At 38.5% G+C, this 19822-nt stretch overlaps 1 protein-coding gene across 1 annotated transcript in view; it reads left to right on the plus strand.

The window, feature by feature from the left end:
• Window positions 1–19822, plus strand: part of tmeff2a (transmembrane protein with EGF-like and two follistatin-like domains 2a) — a 62332-nt gene that overhangs the window by 14183 nt on the left and 28327 nt on the right. Inside the window, exons 3-4 of the mRNA XM_079464125.1 lie at window positions 12645–12774; window positions 18803–18829. Of these exons, the coding sequence (XP_079320251.1) occupies window positions 12645–12774; window positions 18803–18829 (157 nt within the window). The remainder of the gene's footprint in view (window positions 1–12644; window positions 12775–18802; window positions 18830–19822) is intronic.

Raw genomic sequence — 19822 nt, forward strand, 5'->3', positions numbered from 1 at the left:
GCAGCATGCCTTTGCATCAGTAAACAAGTTACTTTGACACCCGGACCACAACATGAATGCCATAAATAGTTAAATAAAACAAGTTTGCTACTTTAAAGCGAAGTTCCTCCATCAGAGCTGATAACCAACAACGGTTACTATAGACGTAAATCTTTCTGAAACAGAGCAGAAGAGTAACGTGTTGGCTGTAATGCTTATGGAAGGTTTATTGTATGTTTAACAAGCAAATACTTTTGCTTTGAGAAACAAAATTTCAATAAACACCAACCAAAAGAACAGTTCCGTGCCCCTCTCTGTAGTGATCCTTCGATTTTCCCCATCTGGACTTGTTCCATCATGTTAGAACAGATTCGGCTGTGGTTCTACGTTTTAGTTTGCTCAGTCAAGCTTCGGTTTGCACGCTCAAGCGTCTGATCTAAAGCTCTGATACTCGGTCATTCATGCGCACTTACAATGCTTATTCGGGCAGTTCATTCTAATTGGCTCAGTGCTTAGCTTTAAACTTTTTAGGGCTGTTTTCAATCTAGTTTATGGTATTGTCTAGGGAGAATTTTGACCAACCCAATACATTTTCCAAAAACTGGCAAACTGGCAGGAGTGTTAAAGAGAGTTTCATTTTGTTGAACTAGCGCCACAGAAGTGACACTCACTCTTCAGTCATCTTCCCTCTGCTCGGATCTCATGCTTTCTATTCCTGGTTGATACACAATCCCTCCAGCCATCCTTGGATTGTCTGAGGTGTTGCCATTTATGACTTTCGGATGCAGCCTGTCTGACGAAACAAACGCGGGCGGGATAGAGTTCTAACCAAGGTGCAGCGTTCAAATGAAATCACCCACGAGAAGCAGCACGTCCTTCAGTTCTCCTTCAGCTTGAACTCGGGAAAGCAGACAGTAGCAGGAGGTGGACGCCTTCCCTCTGGGCCTTCGGCTGCCCATCATCAGAACCATTTCCAGCCAGACCTTTTTGCATATATTTCCATGTATTTGTGATCCTTTTATCCTCCAGTCACATGGTTTTCTCAAGCTGGAGACGGATTAAAAGTGGGCCTTTATTCCCTGGTGCAATTAGACGGTCCCTCTACAAATCTGAGACAATGAGCGGTATAAATCATTTTGTACAGGTCAGGGTTAGGCAAAATTTGAATGCCTTTTCAAGTCATGCGTTGGAATTTGATTATATTTGCCAAGCTCAAGAAGATGACAGGAAGAGGAATTTAAAGAATTATTAAATGATTAATTATACATTTTTGGGTCGTTTTGCCTTTATCTGATAGGAAAGTGGAGAACAGGCAGGAAAGCTTTGGTTATAGACAGGGGACTTCTTTTTTACAAATTGTGCTTATTTATTCCCTTAAACTTTCTTTTTACATTTAAGATAATAATACAATTAAATAAAAAAAATTAATTGTATTTCAATTGTATTTTTTGTTTTGCCTTGTTGTGCAAGCACTGTCGAGCTTGTTCAGAGGCTGCAGCTTTTGCCAGAGGGGAACTGGAATCCCCCTGGTTAGACCTGGTTTCCCTCTGAAGTTTTTTTCTCCTCCAATGGAGTTTTCGGTTCCTCGCCAGTGTTTTGCACTGTTTGCCTGGCCGGGGGGCTGCTACAATTTTATAATTTTATTTAATTAACGCTGCATATAGGAATTTATAGTCTGTCTGATAATTGACCTGTGTTTTGACTTGCATAACCTTATATGTTTTGCTTATAGTCAATGTTTTCTTGTAAATCTTCTTTGTAACAATGAAAATTGTCCAAAGCGCTATATAAATACAGCTGACTTGACTTGACAAATACAATACATTTGTCATTGTAGATGCAATACATATTTTGGTTTTCTTCTACCGTGGATGGTGTCAACAGTTTCTGGAATAACTGAATATATGAATTGTGTTGTGCACATGATAGCATGTACTGTATATATTCATACTGATTTGTTAAACTTGTCATTAAAAGCAAACAACAGTTGAACATTCTGCATCCTACAGTTTTTCCTACCTATTTCAAATTCGGAGATTAAGCTGGAATTTTAAAGGCGTTCTCAGTTTAAAACCGTATATAATTTATTTTAATCTAAATTGATACAGAAATCTTTTCCAGCTGATGTCATTCTCTTCAAACAGTGTTCCACGACAACCCATATAAAGTATTTTTTTCATTTCTGCCTATCTTTTCTAAACCTTAAAACCTTTTATCTTTCGCTCCCTTACCTCATGTCCATCACCCCTAATAGCTTCTCTCCATGAGCTGCCACAGGAGATAACTTCACCCAATATCAAAAATGAAGCAATTCAAATCAGTAAGGAAGTTATTTAAATAGGTTCAGATTCTGGTTCGAATTCAGTGTGGTGGGATTTAAAATGCAGTCACACCTGTTTTTCCTCGTGGCTATGTTAGATGGATGCGTCATACGTCTGTGTAGTCCGAGACCTGCACATGGCATGTGCTAGACATGAAATTGGAAGGTGGGTTGGCAGCTGGTTAGGTGGAGAATCTATGAAGGTGTGTGATGTTTGCTCTCGCCCGATGCCACTCAGGATAGCAGCATCTGTATCAGTCTCTGCGCGGCTCCCCTTCGGCCTGTCAGACGCTATTACAGAAGAGCCGTCTCCCCTGACAGGGCCCCGGGAGCTCCTTGCTGGGTAGAGCTTCGCTCTAATCAAGAGCAGACTGCCAAGCGGTTAAGGAGGGAGGCAGGAGCCTTTCCGCCCTCCCCACCAGCTCCCCCCTCCCTCATCAGAGGCATGCAGCACGTAGCATGGCATCCTGGGAATGAAGAATGTCACTCAGTCACAATGACAGGCACGTCTCCGACTGAAGTGGGCAAAAAATACATCATCTACGGAGACGTGCACCAGATTCCTTTTTTTCTTGTTTGTGCCTCTGCAGGATATCACGCCTGATCTGTTTCTGCTTTTTTCCTCCCGTGACCCTATTGGCCACCCTCCCTCGGAGTTGTCACAGATAATGTGCTTTAAGAAAGCAAGGGTTGAATCCAAATGCAATAAGATGTAGTTGCTCCCTTAGTTTGCCAGACGAAACTGTAGTTCGATTTATCACTTTAGACAGCTACCTCAAACCCTCTGTAATGTTGGACAGGTATGTTTCAGTCTACCCTCATGAGGGTTTTTCAAGTCCCATGACTGAAACAGGGAACATTTTGGAATGATGGCAAATTAAAAAGAAAATTTAAAATATACTTTTAAATATATGGTGCTATATTTCACTATAAATGAGCCATCAATCTAATTACATACAGCAAAATTAACAAAGCAAAATAAGCATTAAACAAACCAATATAGAGATCAAACGCTAGTTTTAGTTTAGTTTAGATGTTAATATTACTGTTAATGCGACTCCATGTAAATGACAACCTTAAGATGAAAAAATGTATGTTTTTACCAAAGGTTTTCACTATTCTTGTAGGTAAGATGTCAATAGTTGGTGGTTGAAATACCCGTGTGAAGCACTTTTTTGTTTTAAAAGCATAGTCAGGTACATGAATTGTCAGATCCATAACCCTTATACATCTATGCATATTGCTTATAAATGGGGAAATCAAAATTAAGAGTACCCCTTCTTAATTTGTACATTTTAATTCACGGAGATCCTCAAAAAGGTGTGTCCATTTGAATTTTAGTTTCTTTCAAACTCATGCATAGACTGATACTGATGTAGGGGTTTATTAATATAGATGATTCAGTTTATTGGTAATAAATCCCTTAGAATTTATATTTCAAGACTAAAAATGTCACATCCATAATGCTGGAATTGCACAAATGAAGACTCAGTATTATTGAATTCTGAAGTTTAGGTGCTATAACACTAAAAGGTCTTCCCATAGAAGTAATGTGACAACCTGGGAACAGAAAGCTAAAAAAAAATCAAAAAGCAATACAGAAACAAAGGGAACATGCAGAAGTGTTTGGATACAGTGAGCCACATATATTCTAAGGCATTGAAAAGAATCACATACAAATGACATCCGAGTGAATACGTACCCTTGTGTCCTTGTGCAAGACTCTTCCATTCACATTTCTTCCATGGTTTAAGGTCAACTCATCCCTTTGGTACGGAACTAATGATGTGACAGAAAGGCCCAGTTTTCCATCGTTTTTCCCTGGAGCTTTTACTCTGTCACAAACGCTGTGCCAGACATCCATCATTCCATAGGCCCAGCTGACAGCGCCACTCAAAGACACTATCTCTGTGTTGTGTCAGGAGCCACAAGTGTTCCAAGTTTTACCAGGCATTAAATGTGCATTCTTTTGAGACAATCATTCACAACTTGACAATTATATTTTATTTTTTTGAAATATAAATATAGGTTTTTACAATAAATATAATAGCCTTAAATGCATAACATTGCATTTAATTTATTTAAAAATGTATCATTTTAATATAATTATATGTTGTAAATTGTGTATCCTGAGGTTTGTTTGGCTGTTACCACACCCATGGAAGGCTTCCAATAAAATGTATCAGTCTGTGTTTTCTGTTCATCATGGCAGCAGTTGTTTCTTAAAATATGATTTAATTAGATTTACATGTATATTCATGTGTACAGACATATTTACTTTTAACACTTGAAAGAGCCATTTAAATGACTAAATCACAAGTTTTACCAACATCTGCTTCATCTTCTATGTAACAATCAAACCCAACCAGACAAAAAATTCCCTTACCCACTAATCTCTGTGTCCATAGTGGAAGAAAACGCATGTTGTATTACTTTTCACTCAACCTTGTGTTGTCTCTTTTATTTATGTAACAAAATTACTCGTAATGTGTTAAAACAATGTGTTCAAATTCCATAACACAGAAAGTTAGTTTTTATTTGACGTGCTTTTTGATAGTGTGCCTGAATTGCCTACATCCAATAGTGTGTCAAGCACCACATTCAGCATGTGCAAATGAATGCCGCTCTCCGGGCTAACAAGTGCCACTTGTGACATCTGACAGATTTGAGATTTGAAGATACGGGCAGCCTTGAACATTCGGAGGAAACCGTGGTTGGAGTGCCATATGTCACATGGAAAGAACTGGAATTCAGAGAGATGATGTCCTGACATGTTTCTCCTCTCCTCAGGGCTCGGACTCCGTAGTTGACAGGTTTTGCTCCCGATAAGGATAGCCTGATGTTACTGATACTCGGCAGAAAGGCTTTACGTTATCTTAATGGATGAGAAAAAACAGCAAGGCAGACATCACGTCTGTGCCTGTCTCTTTAAATGTCAGCCTGAGCTCTGTGTGTGATCTTCCCTCTGTCTGTTTGCTGTCGCAGCCGCTCGCTGCTGGTGCACTTTGAGCATCGTTCTGGCCTCTCGAGTTTCCCGAGCCATGCTGTTTCTGCCCCTTATAATGCACCCAAGGGTGAAAAGAAATGCTACATAATGCCTAAGGAATCAAATGGATTATATCATGTTCCACAATGCATAATTAACTCGCTATGCCTGTTTCGTCTCAAGCTGTTGTGTACCCACTGGATAGTCGAGTATACACATTTGCTTTTCTTACTCCATATCAGATAAAAACTCCTTCAGAGGCTCTCAGTCTGCTACACCATATGGGAGTTTAACATCTGCACTCGAGATTCTCTTTTGTTTCGAGTATGACACGCTCAGATTTCACACTCCTTTGTCATTTTTCTCAAGTTCAGAGTTGCACACGATTTGTGTGAGGAACGGAATGGAAATATAAGATGTTAATTTAAAAGAAATATTTCGTGTTTATTTGTGTCGTTCAAAACCTATGTGACCTTCTCGTGTAAGACACTAAAGAAGATAGTTTGAGAAATATCAATGGGGGCCAATGTTGTTTGGTTACCAAAATTGTATTTTGGGTGTTTTGTAGAAGGTCATACAGGTTTGGACATAAGGTAGAGTAAATGATGAAATATTACATTTTTGGGTGAACTCTGATGCTGAAATAGTTTCTGCTGCATGTCTTAAATCTAATTCGAAACGATACAATATGTTACGTTTTGGGCATCTTAGGGGCCGTTGTCAAAACCAAAACCTATTTTTTGTAATACACAGATGTATGAGTTTCAAAACTAATGGAAACCTCAAAAATATACTGAACCGCACAGTAGTCACACCCTCTGTTGCAGGATAAAAGCCAAGTGCAATTTCTTGTGAGTATATGTTCTATTTTAACATGTCAGCACCTGTTACGGTAGTTTTACCATTGCTGTAGCTCTGACGAACTGTAGATGCAGTCGGTCTTATCAGATCTCCTCTACTGCTCACTGTGTCTCACTTTAATTGCCTGTCTTGCTTCAGTCTTGCGCTGCTGGGGAGGTTTCTTTGTGTAGGCTAAGGCACTACGCGTGGCGCCTAGCACAGATGGATTGACTTGTCAAAGAAAACGACTGATTTGTGCTGCTGGATAGATGAATAGATCAACTAATAGATGGACTGACTGATGAACAAATGAATGGCTGGATTGAAGGGAAAAAAACTGATGGATGAGTGAAAAACAAGGGATTTATGGGCTGCCACATGCTCAAGGCTGTTCAGTAATGTAGATACTCTGTCACAACACTTTTTCTTTGGGTTCCTGTCTTTGACTAAGTGTGACATCAGTTTCAGGTAAAGTGCGAAGGTTGAAGTTTCAGTGATGTGGTGACACATGTGTCTGTGTGATGTTTCGCTGTGCTTCAGCTTTATTAAAACAAGTCAAAGATAATGAGAAGAACTTAAGCAGCAGCAAGGAACGAGGTTCTCAGTGTTAACCATATCACAGCTCCACAGCAGCCCCTGCAGGATCAAACGGGAACTGCAGCACATTCGATGGAGGTCAAGATGAGTTTTGGTTTCTCTCAGTGATAGAGCCAAAATACTGGAAAAGTTACATTTTAAGATTATCCTGTATAAACTAAAGCACACATATACACAAATAGCTTTGTATCCCGTTCAGTACTTGTCTTGACTTACACATGTGGTACTAAATACAGCAAAGAAAATAGAGGAGAGAAGATGCATATTACCATACAGATTTTACTATTGCTGTAGTATGTATAATTTGCACAGTATGCACATTCTACCTGGAAAAAGGGCCAAATGAGCAGTAAACAACAGGGATTACTTATTCTGTATCCCATAAAGGAATGCACATTTCAGAGGGAGTATGAAAATGTAAAATTTATTGTCAGCTGATTTTCTTGAAACATGTTATCTACAGGAAATGGTAAATCCACTGTTTTTAGATACATTGACATTGTCTTTATGCCTACAGTACATTGAAAATAGCTGCCCTTCAAGCATTTCTTCAAAAGAACTCAGTAGGCAAAGAAACACCTAACTGTTCATTTAGTTTATTGTGTGAAAACATTTGCTGGTGTTTGTGTGTCTGGCCTCTGTTGGGAGGCTCATTGCTTAAGATTGTTTTTGAAAACATGCTGTTCAGCCTTATGGCCGTCACCTACAGTACTCTTTATCTCTAAGGTCTTTCCGTTCCTCCATCCCCCCCTCTCTCTCTCTCTCTCTCATATATATGTGTGTGTGTGTGTGTGTTAAATATATCATAATTAATCTTCCTTTCTATGTATTTTCAAACACACAAACAGTACACTTTTAAATGATCTCTTAGTAACTCTGTGTATGTTGTTCTGTCATTTTCACAAGCCATTTGAAAATCTTTCAAATAATGTTTTGCCTTCATGTCTTTGAATTGCCCTTCTGAAAAATACAATAGACACCTGCCTTAAAAACAATAGCAAATTGTGGTTATTTGCTAAATGTTATGGTTATAATGGGAATTGTATTGGTTTCATAGTTATATATAATGGTGTATTTGATCGATTCTACTGGTAATAGAACATCATTAAATCTTATTGGAATAATTCCCAAAAACACAATACATTATTTTTATGCTTTTAATGGAAAAAGCAAATGGATAATAATAGTATCTTAATGAACCCATTGAAATTTCTGTGATGGTTTCTGTTGTTTTTTTCAGCTAGATACAGTATAACAAGTAAAATATAAGGTGTTTATAACCTTTTAGCATCTGATAGTTATGCCTTCACAGTAATAACTCAACATGTATTGCTCTTAAACTGTCTGTAAAAGGAAAAATAGAAAGAATTGTTTTTTCTATCTTTCTTCCTTATCTTGCAGGGAAGTCTCTTATACTTGTTGAAACTCTGAATCTCAGCAATAATATTATTGGCCTTTTTAGTTAAATCACTTTGTTGTACTCCTCATTTTTTTGTAAAATAATGTAAGTACTGTTAGAGGTCCACAGTTTCACGTCAGAAAGGAGTGATAGATGGAAAAACTTAATTGGTCCTTCAGCAGACTTTAGGCTGGATTATATTACTTTAACACAATTTGTAGACGATAAATGGCTACAGAAGAAAAAAACTGGGCATCACACATTCGGGAACAACAAATTCATATGAAAACATGCTCTATTTCTTAGGGAGCGTTCATATTTGTAGTTCGGTTCCTTCAGTCCGCACCAAAAAAGAAAACAAAAATGTAGTCCTGGTTCGCTTGGCGTTCAGACTTGCATTTTAACAGTGAACCTAAAGATTTTGAACTTTACAGCTTACGTGTTACGGTACATTACAGCTTTTATGATTTACATTTTAAAACTGAACTTACTGGACTTCCAAAACAATGCTGTGTGTTGGGTTACACATGCTCAGTGAATGCATGTGCATATGAGGGTATTTTTAGCAAGCCTGTTACTTGTGAAGACCTCATGAAGTCTTTAAAGCAGTCAAACCGGCGCCAGGAATTTCCGCCGTTTATATGTGCAAGCAAAGATCTAAAAAACACTCCTTTTATATTACCAAATCACCTGATTTTCGGGTCTTATCTTTTGATCAATTCCTGTTTTTGGTTCGGTTCGATGTCTTTGGTCCGTGTTGCGTTCATCTTTCAATCGTACCGCGTTAGAGTTCGTTTGAAAGTTGACCGAGACCCATCTCGGTCCGCTTATTTGGTGCGCAGCAGGTTTCGGATGGCAAATAAACCGCACTAACAGAGCAATCACACCAGAGTTCGTTTTAATCGAACCAAACATGGCATTAGTGAACACACCCTTAATCTTTGATGACCCTGCATACCCCATTTCTGTTGGCCGGTCACCATCCCTATTATCGCCTTGATTAAACATGTGTAATGAATTCTGACTACATAGAAACCTATTGTTTGGACACAGGGTCTTTTTCAAGACACCTTTGCTTTTCACTCTCCTCTGTCTGTATAGCAGTAACTTGTCGTCTGTGAAGAGTCTATTAGACTTCACAGGGACTGCAGCAGACTGCAGTGGAGCAGTGTAATTCAGTTGTCAGTGGAGAGGAACGCAAGCTTGTTTACAGGCATGCAGGGTTTTTGTAAGTGTCTGAGCAAAACATCTAATTAAAAAAAATCCAACTCTTCCCGCAGTGAATAGTTACAATTTATACTATATAGATCAACATGCTTTTTAACTTTTTCAAGGTCTTTCCATTTGTTCAAAATGCTTCTTCAATCTCTGTGACCCGCAAGTGAAGAGTCGTTTGTCCGTACTCTTTCGACTGGTGCCATCTCAGACAGGCAGTCATTACTCGGCCTGTTCCCAATTACCCTATTACATCATAATCGCCCGCTATTCTTTGAAAAAGATGGAGTTCTAATGCCCTCCTGTCCCTCAAGGGGCAAATTCAAAAGTACGAAACTGCCGGGGCTTGACAAAACAGGCGTTTTCAGGGCATGCTGGAGCTGCCTCGGGGTGCCAGCCTTTCTCACTATTGCATCATACCACGCCTAAAAGATGGATTGAACACTTGAAACTGTGGAAATGTCAAGGTTTAAAAGGGAAAAGCGGGTAATATCCGTTTTTATTCTTTTTCTCTCATTCTTTTTGAATGTATTTTGACATCACCTTGATGCCTTGCTCTTCTGAAATTTCACAGTTTTTTTCACTTTTGCCATCTCACTGTCACTCAATCTTTTATTTCCACTTCCCATCTTCTGTTTTATATTAGGTGTTAATAGTGGGATATTTATATCATATTTATATTTATATATGACTCGTACCTCACTTGACCTTGGTTGTATGAGGATTCTTCAAGAAATTACATATTTGTTTTATTATATTTTATTATATTTTTTGGATATATATCACCAAGTAGTCATTTAGCTAACCGAAACCCAGTATGGGTATTTAAGCAGGTCCCAAGAGTACTGATTTCTATATTTCTCTGTTAAACCCACAAGTCTTTGGTACCTGTCGTAACTTCATTAATGTATTCTCTTTTGGGTGGTGTTTTCTATTTGTTGAGCTTCTACTGTTTTAAAATTCCACCATACAAAGAGTGCAAATGAATCTGCCTTTGTTTGTTTTGATTCTTACCATCTGGATTTGGTTTGTGAATAAATTTGCTGTCACAGAGAAAGTTTCTCTATGATTGCTCCCAGAACTGTCAAAACTTGTGAAAGTCAAACCAGCTCAGGTGGCTTATCAAGAGAGGAAGTAGCTCAGTGAGTCTGGTTTCCCCCCACTGTATTTCATGTTTAAACAAAGAGATTAATTGTAATAATGAAATTTATAATGAAGTGTATAATGTCTAGTTTTTTATGAATCAAAGGGAACATGCTTAAACTTTACTAATAGTGATGTGGGGATAAAAAGACTGCTTTAGCAGACACCTTAATTCAATGCAATTTACAATAGACTTATTACAACAACATCCCCCACCCAAACAATCTGAGGGTAAAGGTCTTGCTTAAGGGCACTTCAGTGATAACAACTAATGATGCTCAAAACGCATTTAGTTATTGACCCAGAATTTATACACTATGTCATCTCATTTATACTAATCCATCCATTAGCTGAGGAGAGAAACTGTGGGTCACGACCCTCTTGTGGGTCACACAGTGAAATAAGTTTGGTCACATTGTCACATTGTTATGGCGAATGACTAACACAAAAAACTGTTTGGTTAATGACTAGCAATAAAATGTTATTTTGACATTTCATTCATATAAGGACAAGGAAGATAAAGACTACTGTCTGTTAAAAAAACAAACATGTTGATTAGTTTCTATTTACAATTTTTGGGTGCCGTGAAATAGATTATACCTCTTTAGCTGGGTCCTGGATTAAAAAAGACTGGGAGCCCCTGCATTAGCTCACATTACATTATAACATGATAAAACCCTGTATATCCACTTTTTCTGTCCGTTTCTGTCAGTTCTTTTTTGCTCAGTTTCCCTTTTCCTCCAGCCATTCTATAATCAACCTCCTGTAGACCCAGTTTTTGCTTTTTTACTCCTATTTCATCCTCCCTCTCTCTATATCTCCTGCCAGGCTTGGCTCTGAACTCTCTCATCCTGCATAATATTGCTTCTCAGCCGATAAAACAGAGAGTACAAATCCCGCTCCTGAATCGATGGGCACAGTTATTCTTGTGACCCCTGCCAACCGGCTGGCCAGCAGCCACACAGTCCCTCAGCCAGCATGTGAATTGACAAGCTACTGTAGACCTGCGTTATACCTGCCTCTCTACAGTCCAGACAAATCCCGCCTGTTGGACCCAGACACAATGTGTCTCTGTGGCCAGGTGGATGTCTGTGTGTAGTCAAACTCTTCCAAAATACCTGCATGAGACTTGGAACTGCTTCATTTTCCACCAGGCCACCCAGTGTTTTGAACGTTTTTGAAGAGATTTACCGGAATACAAAATGTTGCATCGGTGCTTTTATTTCATATTCTAATTGTGGTTTTCACATTTCACTTTTTTTGTCAGGAAAATTGTACTCTTGCCTTAAACATGTAATTACATTATCTCTTTTTTCAATCTTAACATATGCCATAAAAAGTATCCTGTCATGGCTACTAACCTGGACGGTTTTCAAGCGAATTGGTCACATTTTGTGATATCTCTCCATGGTGTTTTCTCATAATGTAGTTATGTTTTTTCTGCTGGTTTGGGAACGTGGGCAGTGTTGTTGGCAGGCTGTATTTCAGCCCCCAGAGCTCACACAAGCTTTATTCACATTCACATCACGCACGGCTCTGTATCCTCTGCTATGAGCTCATACAAAACCCCCAAAATAAAAGTGCTAAAACATCACCATGAAGCTGTCGGATAAAAGTAGGTCAATTTTATGCCTAATTCTCTGCTTAATATATGACAACATGATCTTGCAGAAGAACGTTTCTTCTCAAAACTACTGCAGCTGACATATGCAATGGAGTTTTTGCTTATTTTGTTGTCATTTTTTACTTGAACTACACTAAAACTTACACATAACAATATTGATACAGGTTGTATACAGTGATAGCTGAAATGTAATTGAGAAGCTTGTGCAATGAGATAATCATTTTGCCCACCGGCTTCTAAAGTTGGCAGATGTATTTCGGAGTAAACATCTCGAGTTGGCAGCACAAATGTACTGTAACATTAACACTACAACAAGTGACGTCAGAAACTGTTTCTTTAAATATGTATCAACTAAAAAACATTTTAAGGTTGGTAGAGCGGTAGAGTCTTTGGAAACATTTATTACTATTCATGCAAGTAACACAATTTGCAGCTTGGTTAACGTGCGGTGCTGTAGCTCTGTTTTTGTCCAGATGTTCAAATGCTCGTGATCATTCTCATCTCAGCCAAATTGTCTAATGATTTAAATCCTTCTTTTCAGTGCAACAATGACTATGTTCCTGTGTGCGGCACCAACAGCGAAAACTACGAGAACGAGTGTTTTCTGCGGAGAGATGCCTGCAAACAGCAGACTGAGATTCTGGTGGTCTCTGAAGGGTCCTGCCCTGCAGGTAGGTCCAATCTATTGTTTAGTGTGTTGCCTGAATGTCCAGCCACAACTAAAACAGTGCAAGTGGCCGGTTTGGCCCGATTCTGCCTTCCTCAGTACCCTGATTTAAAAATGGTACCCACCCAACCACAACCTTGCATGATTTTTTTGAATCTGTGTTACTGTTTCGGGTCGGTCAGGATGTTCCAGAGCAACAGAGCGAAGGTATTATAGACTTGGAGGCAAAGTGTTTACACGTTTTGGAAGAAATTAACCAACAAATTGCTTACTCACAGTTGTCTTTGTGCTGTATATTAAACTGGGAAATGAGAAAGTATCCTAACATCAAAACAAGTTATTCACTTCAGCTTTAAATAAGCAATGACAGCACAAGATAAACGTGAATCAGAATCTTGTTTATTAAATGCTTTCTATTGTTTGTGTCGCTGTGAAAATGATTTTCCTGTTATATTATTTTTAGAATTATGAACAAGCGTGACACGTTTACGGCAAATCAGTCAAAGATGAAATGATATGAACATAAGTGTGTTCGGTGGTCAGTAAGACACTGTATTGCATTGGGTAAAGCAGATGTTTGGTACTCTGGGAGCTGCTGAGTCAGACTCCATTAAACATTACCTAAACACACTGAAAATGATCTCAAGGGAGAGAGTGAGTGTGTGTGTGTGTGTGTGTGTGTGTGTGTGCGTGCGTGCGTGCGTGCGTGCGTGCGTGCGTGCGTGCGTGCGTGCGTGTGTGTGTGCATGGGAGATTAGTTTTTGTACATAGAGAGAGAATCTAGAGAATTAAATGTTCTCCTCTTGCTGTGTTTTCAGATGTGTGTTTGCAGGTAAAATGTGTGTTTGCATAATTCCATCACAGCAGGATGTTGTTTCTCATCTATGCCTGAATGTGTGTGAACATGTACTTGTCTGTAGGTGTTCTGGAAGGTAAAAGCTAATTTTGAGAAACAAGCAGCTGAAACAGGCAGAGCATTTGTCTTTGTCTCTTTGAAGCTTGAATTGCTGCATTGTAATTTATCTCTTGCATATATTTATCTATTTTTCGAGTCGACATCATACTAATTCTGTTGAAGTATCAAAAAAACTCGGTGCTTGAAGATGTGCAATTCAGAGTGTTCTTATGTCTTTTAGTGCTTTGAAGGCACTGAAATCTACATATTTTGGAAAATTCAGCCCCTTGGTCTTTCAAGGTAGTTTCCTGACTTTTCAATCTTAGGGTTTCATTCTGATTATTCAAATGTAATAGTATATTTTACATCACTATTGAAGGGATTAAATTAGTATTTTGATGCAGTTGAACGAAACTCGCATTTAAATGTCCTCAATTTATTAAAGCCTTTAAATGAGGCTGAATATGCAGACAGCTTGAAGAGATTTTTTCACTTTCTGAGCCGCGTTAAAGCTCACGCTGAGTAAATGGATGAAAGAGACAGATGAATGGACTGTCTCAGAGTCCTGATGCTTGTACAAGCTCATCTGACTCTTCGACACTGATTTCCTCTGCACTAATTCCCTGGCAAATGATCCATCGGTTAACAGATGACCTACAGAGATAAATTAGGTATATCACACTCTGGTGTTTTCTTTATTTCTGTGTGGCTTGTTGCTGTTTTTTTTCATTCATACATCAAGAGCAAAATGAAATGCGTTTCGTCACAGACTTTCTTAGATGTACATTTTTTACCATTAACTCCATTTATAAAGTCAGGACATCATTTCTGTCACAAATTTTCTTACATTTCTCACCATCTCTTAAAAAAAGAATTTTATGCTGCCGCTGCGCCTTTAAGAAACGCCCCCGTCGCATGTGAAATGAGCTCACACATTGGCATGCAGGTTTGCTGCGGCATCAAAATAGTAAATTAACTCCCCCATCTTTCAATAATAGCCTCTTTGTAAAGCAGGCACTGCATTATGAAGCAAACAACAATCCACGCTGAAATATGCAGCAGATGATTAAGGTCTTTGTTGAAAATATACTTCAGCCGCTGATTCCAAATGCTGGTGTTACTAACGTTCCCTGATTTTATTCTTATTGTTAGTTCATTGGTGTTTAGGAATAATAAAATTGACCAATTTTGGTCCTTATTGCCTTACTGACTTGACATGCTGAGGTTGTTGTCATCGTATCCTTTCATATTTGTAATAAATCCGCTTTTATAGTTAAACAGTATTTATTATAGTACATCAAGCCTCAAAATATAAAAGAAGATTTGAGTCTTCATGATGTGACCGGTTGAAAAGACGATTTGCGTGTGGTGGGTTGTTGTTTGGTAAGACATAATGTAATGTGCGTAACGTAATGGGAAGTCTTTCTTGGTCTGATCTTCCAGAACAAGCTTCTCCTGGTGGTCCACCCAACATGATTATAAGGGAATTCATAACTAGTTTACGATGTGGCTAATTCATATGAATTCGTACGGTGCGAATCATACAAAAACGTATGATTCTTAGAAGCCCCTCCCCTAACCCCACCCCTAAACCCAAAGTCAATGTCGCAAAAACAAATTGTAGTAACACATACGCATAAAATTATACCAATTTATATGAATTTGCCACCTTGTAAATAGTTACGATTCCCTCAAGATTTTGTTGTTCCACCTCATAGCGTTGTTTGTGTTTTGATGCTGTCCATGGTGCTGAAATTCCGAATGGTATGAATGGGATCAAAAGCACCAGACTGATCATCGTGGACTTTTGCTGTAATACAGTCACTCATGTTGGGCTAGTTTATAGTTATAATGAACACTTTAGTTATTGTTGTATTCACTAAACTCAGCAGCCGTTTCCAAAAATATGAATTAAGTTAAGTCTCCTAAAATGAAGTCCTCTCTTTGGTCTGTTAAAACCTTCAGGAGCAACATGTGTGTCAAATATTGAGCGTTACTGCTGGGAGAGTATATCCTTCTCTCTTTTCTCTGGCATTGATAAGTGAGCTATTTGCCTTGTGAATGGTGCCGATGTAAGATCACTGTGAATAATGCGCTGATTAAGGAGACGGGCCAGTGCTTATATTGAGTTTTCAGCACGGCGCGGGGCAGCTAGCCATTAGCTTAGTGGTGCGTAACTGTGGAAAGGAGAAGGCGCTCCATTTGCAACATTGGAAATCGAGGTTAAGATAGCCTTTCTGCATAAAGGCACTCTACCCAGCGCTAAAGTGGCGGTCTCTATACAGGAGTGAGGTTTATATTTGAGGAGGTCTTGTGAATCTTTGCAAATTGTGCACAGGAGCTCAACCGTGAGTGCCTCATTTTCAATACGTTCACATATGGTTACCTCTATATGTAGTAGCTTGCATATTATAATACATTGTATTGAATAAACATTTTTTGTTATCGAATAAAAAAAATTATGCTTTGGAGTAAACAATCCTTAAAACAAGAATATTTACTTCATCACTTGTGTTTTATGTAAATGTATCATGTTTTAGGGATGTTTAGATTTTGCATAACAAGTAAACACAAATTTCTAGTATGCATTATTTTGTTGTAACTGTTTCAAAACCTGGTACCTCACGTAATGATCACGTGCCAGTCAAAACACACAGTTCTTTAAATTGTTAATTGTGTGGTAATAGCGTCCGTGGCATGTTAAATCACAGCTGCGTTTGTCACTGCTGACAGAGACCATCTGCCTCTGAGCTTTGAGCTTCATTCCACTCAGCCCAGAACATCATGGGAGCCCGAGGAAAAGTGCAAAGTCACCTCATCACACATTCTTTCACATAAATGACAAAGGCAGTGGAGATCCGTAACCCGCTGATACTTCTGAGTGAGGAACAAAGGTCTCTTACACTTAATAAGACTCGTGTCATTGTTCTGTGCCAGCAGACTCAGCAGAGGCCAGTCTCGCAGGATGGTGTGTGTGTGTGTGTGGAGAAACAGACTGTTCGTCTCGCTTTAATTTTACCTCACTGTGAAATAGTCTTTTAACGTACTTGGGAACTTCATGGATTTTGAGGAAAGTTGGTGGAAGGTTTTGCACTTTTTTACCCTGATGCTTCAGGACAAATTAATTATTTGGGTTGAAAACATATCTTTGTGTCCTTTAATTAGTCTAATATTGCATTAGAAATGGCCAAGGATGGCAGTGATGATTTGATTTTTATATAGATAGAATGTGCAGAAGCAAACATGTATACAGTATGCTGTATGTATCTGCACACACTGCCTGAGAAAGCAGCACAATTGTTTTGTAAATTCACCCAGAATTTGGTGAAACTAGTTCAGCATATAATCATGTTTTCTAGATTCTAACAAGCACAGACCGAATAAGAGGTCGAAATATTTGGGCTGATTTAGACGAATTTAGACTGGAAATTTATTAGAATTTGGAATTAAATCCAAAGCTGAGAGTTGCATGTCCAGATGGCCAGAGTGCATTTCTCAGATGGTCAAAGACAGGTTGTGTGTGACATGTCTCTGAGTCAAGGAAATAATTGTCAGGCAATAAGAAAAGCTGAAATCAAATAAATCTGTTTGCATTTAATCTCTATATATGGCTGTGGAAATTTACTTTAACTTTAAAGTCAATAGTATTGGCAATTCCAGTGTTATGGATATGACATTTTGCATTATGGATGTGACATAAACTTTTAGAAAAGGGAAATAAAAATGCTCTATGGATATGACAAAAAAGGGCACCGTTTTTGAGAGAAGACCTACTTTATAAGGTTTCTGTGACTTAAAATGCACAAACCAGAAGCAATACAGTTTTTTACGATTGCTAAACGCCTGTGAGCACAACTGCAGCTACATGTGCAAAACTCTAACTACAGTCTGCACAACCAACAGTCACCTGAGCTTAACTGTTCAGATCACCTGCAAAACTCATTCAAAGCAACACAACTCTTAACACACGGCTCAAAACAGACTCAGTGCAGCAAAACACAATGCACAACCCTCACTGAGATAACACACACTGTCACTCACAACACACTGAGAGTAAAAACACTAGCATCAAACACCAATACAGAAAATACTAACTTTTCATCTTTATAGTTTAAATAATTTCAGTGACTTCATACAAAGTCATATTTCTCCTCTTCCTCCTGTTGGGGTCAGCCTTTGGGTCCTGTTGTAAAAATATATTTTACAGTCGAATTTACTGTAATATATATCTGTGTAAATATTCTATACTGTAATTGCAATACAAAATAAATTCCTGTAATGTTTTCATTTACTGTAAGGATGTAACTCTCAGCTGTTTGTAGGATGGAAAATCCGACTTACAGATGCCACTGTGGATCTTTGCAGATTGTGTTGCACCCTCAACCCTTCCTCTCTCAATGAGAGACCATGATCCACCACAGGGTCTATAAGTGAAGCCCTTATTTCATCTGAAATAACAGATCTGTGTCTTCTGTGTCTTCTTCCACGCATCCGCCCTCTCCTGAACCCGTCTTCCTTGTTCCATTTCCAAAATTAGTCTTTCTGAGCTCTACCTATATATATATATATATATATATATATATATATATATATATATATATATATATATATGTCTGTGTGTTCACTCACAAATCTAAAACAAGACACCTGCTTAGCCTTTCAGCTGAAATTGCAACCAGCAGTGTTTGAAAGGCACAAAGCTGAAATCTATTCTGTTTTGAATGTGTGGTTCACAGTTTTGACAGCAGTGTGTTAGCATTTGAACAAAGTGCTGTAAATCCACAGTGTTGTGCAGGTTGTGGTTAAAGTTGTGGGATAAGTGTGTAGAGTTTTGAAAACTGTGTTCAAGCAATGAAAAACGAACTAGAGTTTGGTCCACATGAACTGCTGCTGTGCAGACTGTAGTTAGAGTTTTGCACATGTAGCTGCAGTTGTGCTCACAGGCGTTTAGCAATCGTAAAAAACTGTAATATAAAGGCCATAAATCTTCTTTCATAATCATACAATAAAGGTAAAGAATCAGAAAATATACCAAAAATAATATATTCAACCAAATAATTAAAAGTCTTTGTTAATCATCCGTTCCGTTTGTAAGAGATAAGACATTGATCTAATGGCTTGCTCTTGTGTCTTTCAGATGCTGGATCAGGATCAGGAGATGAAGGTAAAACAGATTAACAGATTCAGATATCCCATTTATACACTTCAGTATGTAAGTGTGAGTTTGTGCGTATGTGTGTGTGTGTGTGTGCGTGTGCGTGTGTGTGTGTGTGTGTGTGTTTGTTTGTGTGTGTGAGGGTGTGTTCGCATACTGCTCATTAAATCAATCTGCACTTGTTTACACTTTTCTCCAGCTGATGCTCATAAACACACACTCACTTCCTATCAGGCTGTCAGCAGTCATCTGCTCTTCTCTTCAAGCCACCCACTGAAAGTGAGATTCAATTACTCCCACTCACATATTGTTCAGAGAAAAGGAATTATTGCACTTTTCCCCTAAAGTGTGATGCTTGACTGACAGCAGAACATTTGCCGCTACAGCTGTATATTAGCATCACTTGAAACGTGTCTCTCTTCTTTTGATTTCATCCCTCGTTCTCTGTCGACAAGGCCTGCCACATCCTCTAATAGAGGAGAACAGTACTGCATGCCTCTGCCTATTACGGTATTATTTTGGCAGCCATTTCCTGTTTGCTGGATTATATTTGTGCTTTTTGCAAGTATAGCAGCACTTGTTGGTGAGTCTGTCTAAAGCCTCATTTGTATAGGACTTTTTTTCTGAGGAGGTTAAGAGAATTTCTATTTTAGTCCAAATCGACAGATTCATGTTTGTGTTTTCACATGCACATGCTAAAACTAAAGCTGAATTAGTTTTGCACTGCTTGGTGAACCTTTATTTGGACTTTGGAAGTTGGGATAAAACAACAGTTCGCGGTGGTTTATGTACTGCTGACACCCATCTGATATGAAGAAAGAAAATGAAATCAGTAATGAGAGTCTGAACACAGAATGCGCGGAATGGCCACTGTAGTTGCATCTTCGGCAATGATAATCCACACCTAATGCAAGTGCTTTCTTTAATTATTCAATGTTATATCATTATTCTTACGTCTTGTTTAGTCTGGTGGGCTTGTGATTTTGAAAGCATGACTTTCAT

Source organism: Barbatula barbatula (genome assembly GCF_947034865.1).
Source record: "Barbatula barbatula genome assembly, chromosome: 9".
In the NCBI taxonomy this organism is placed as follows: domain Eukaryota; kingdom Metazoa; phylum Chordata; class Actinopteri; order Cypriniformes; family Nemacheilidae; genus Barbatula; species Barbatula barbatula.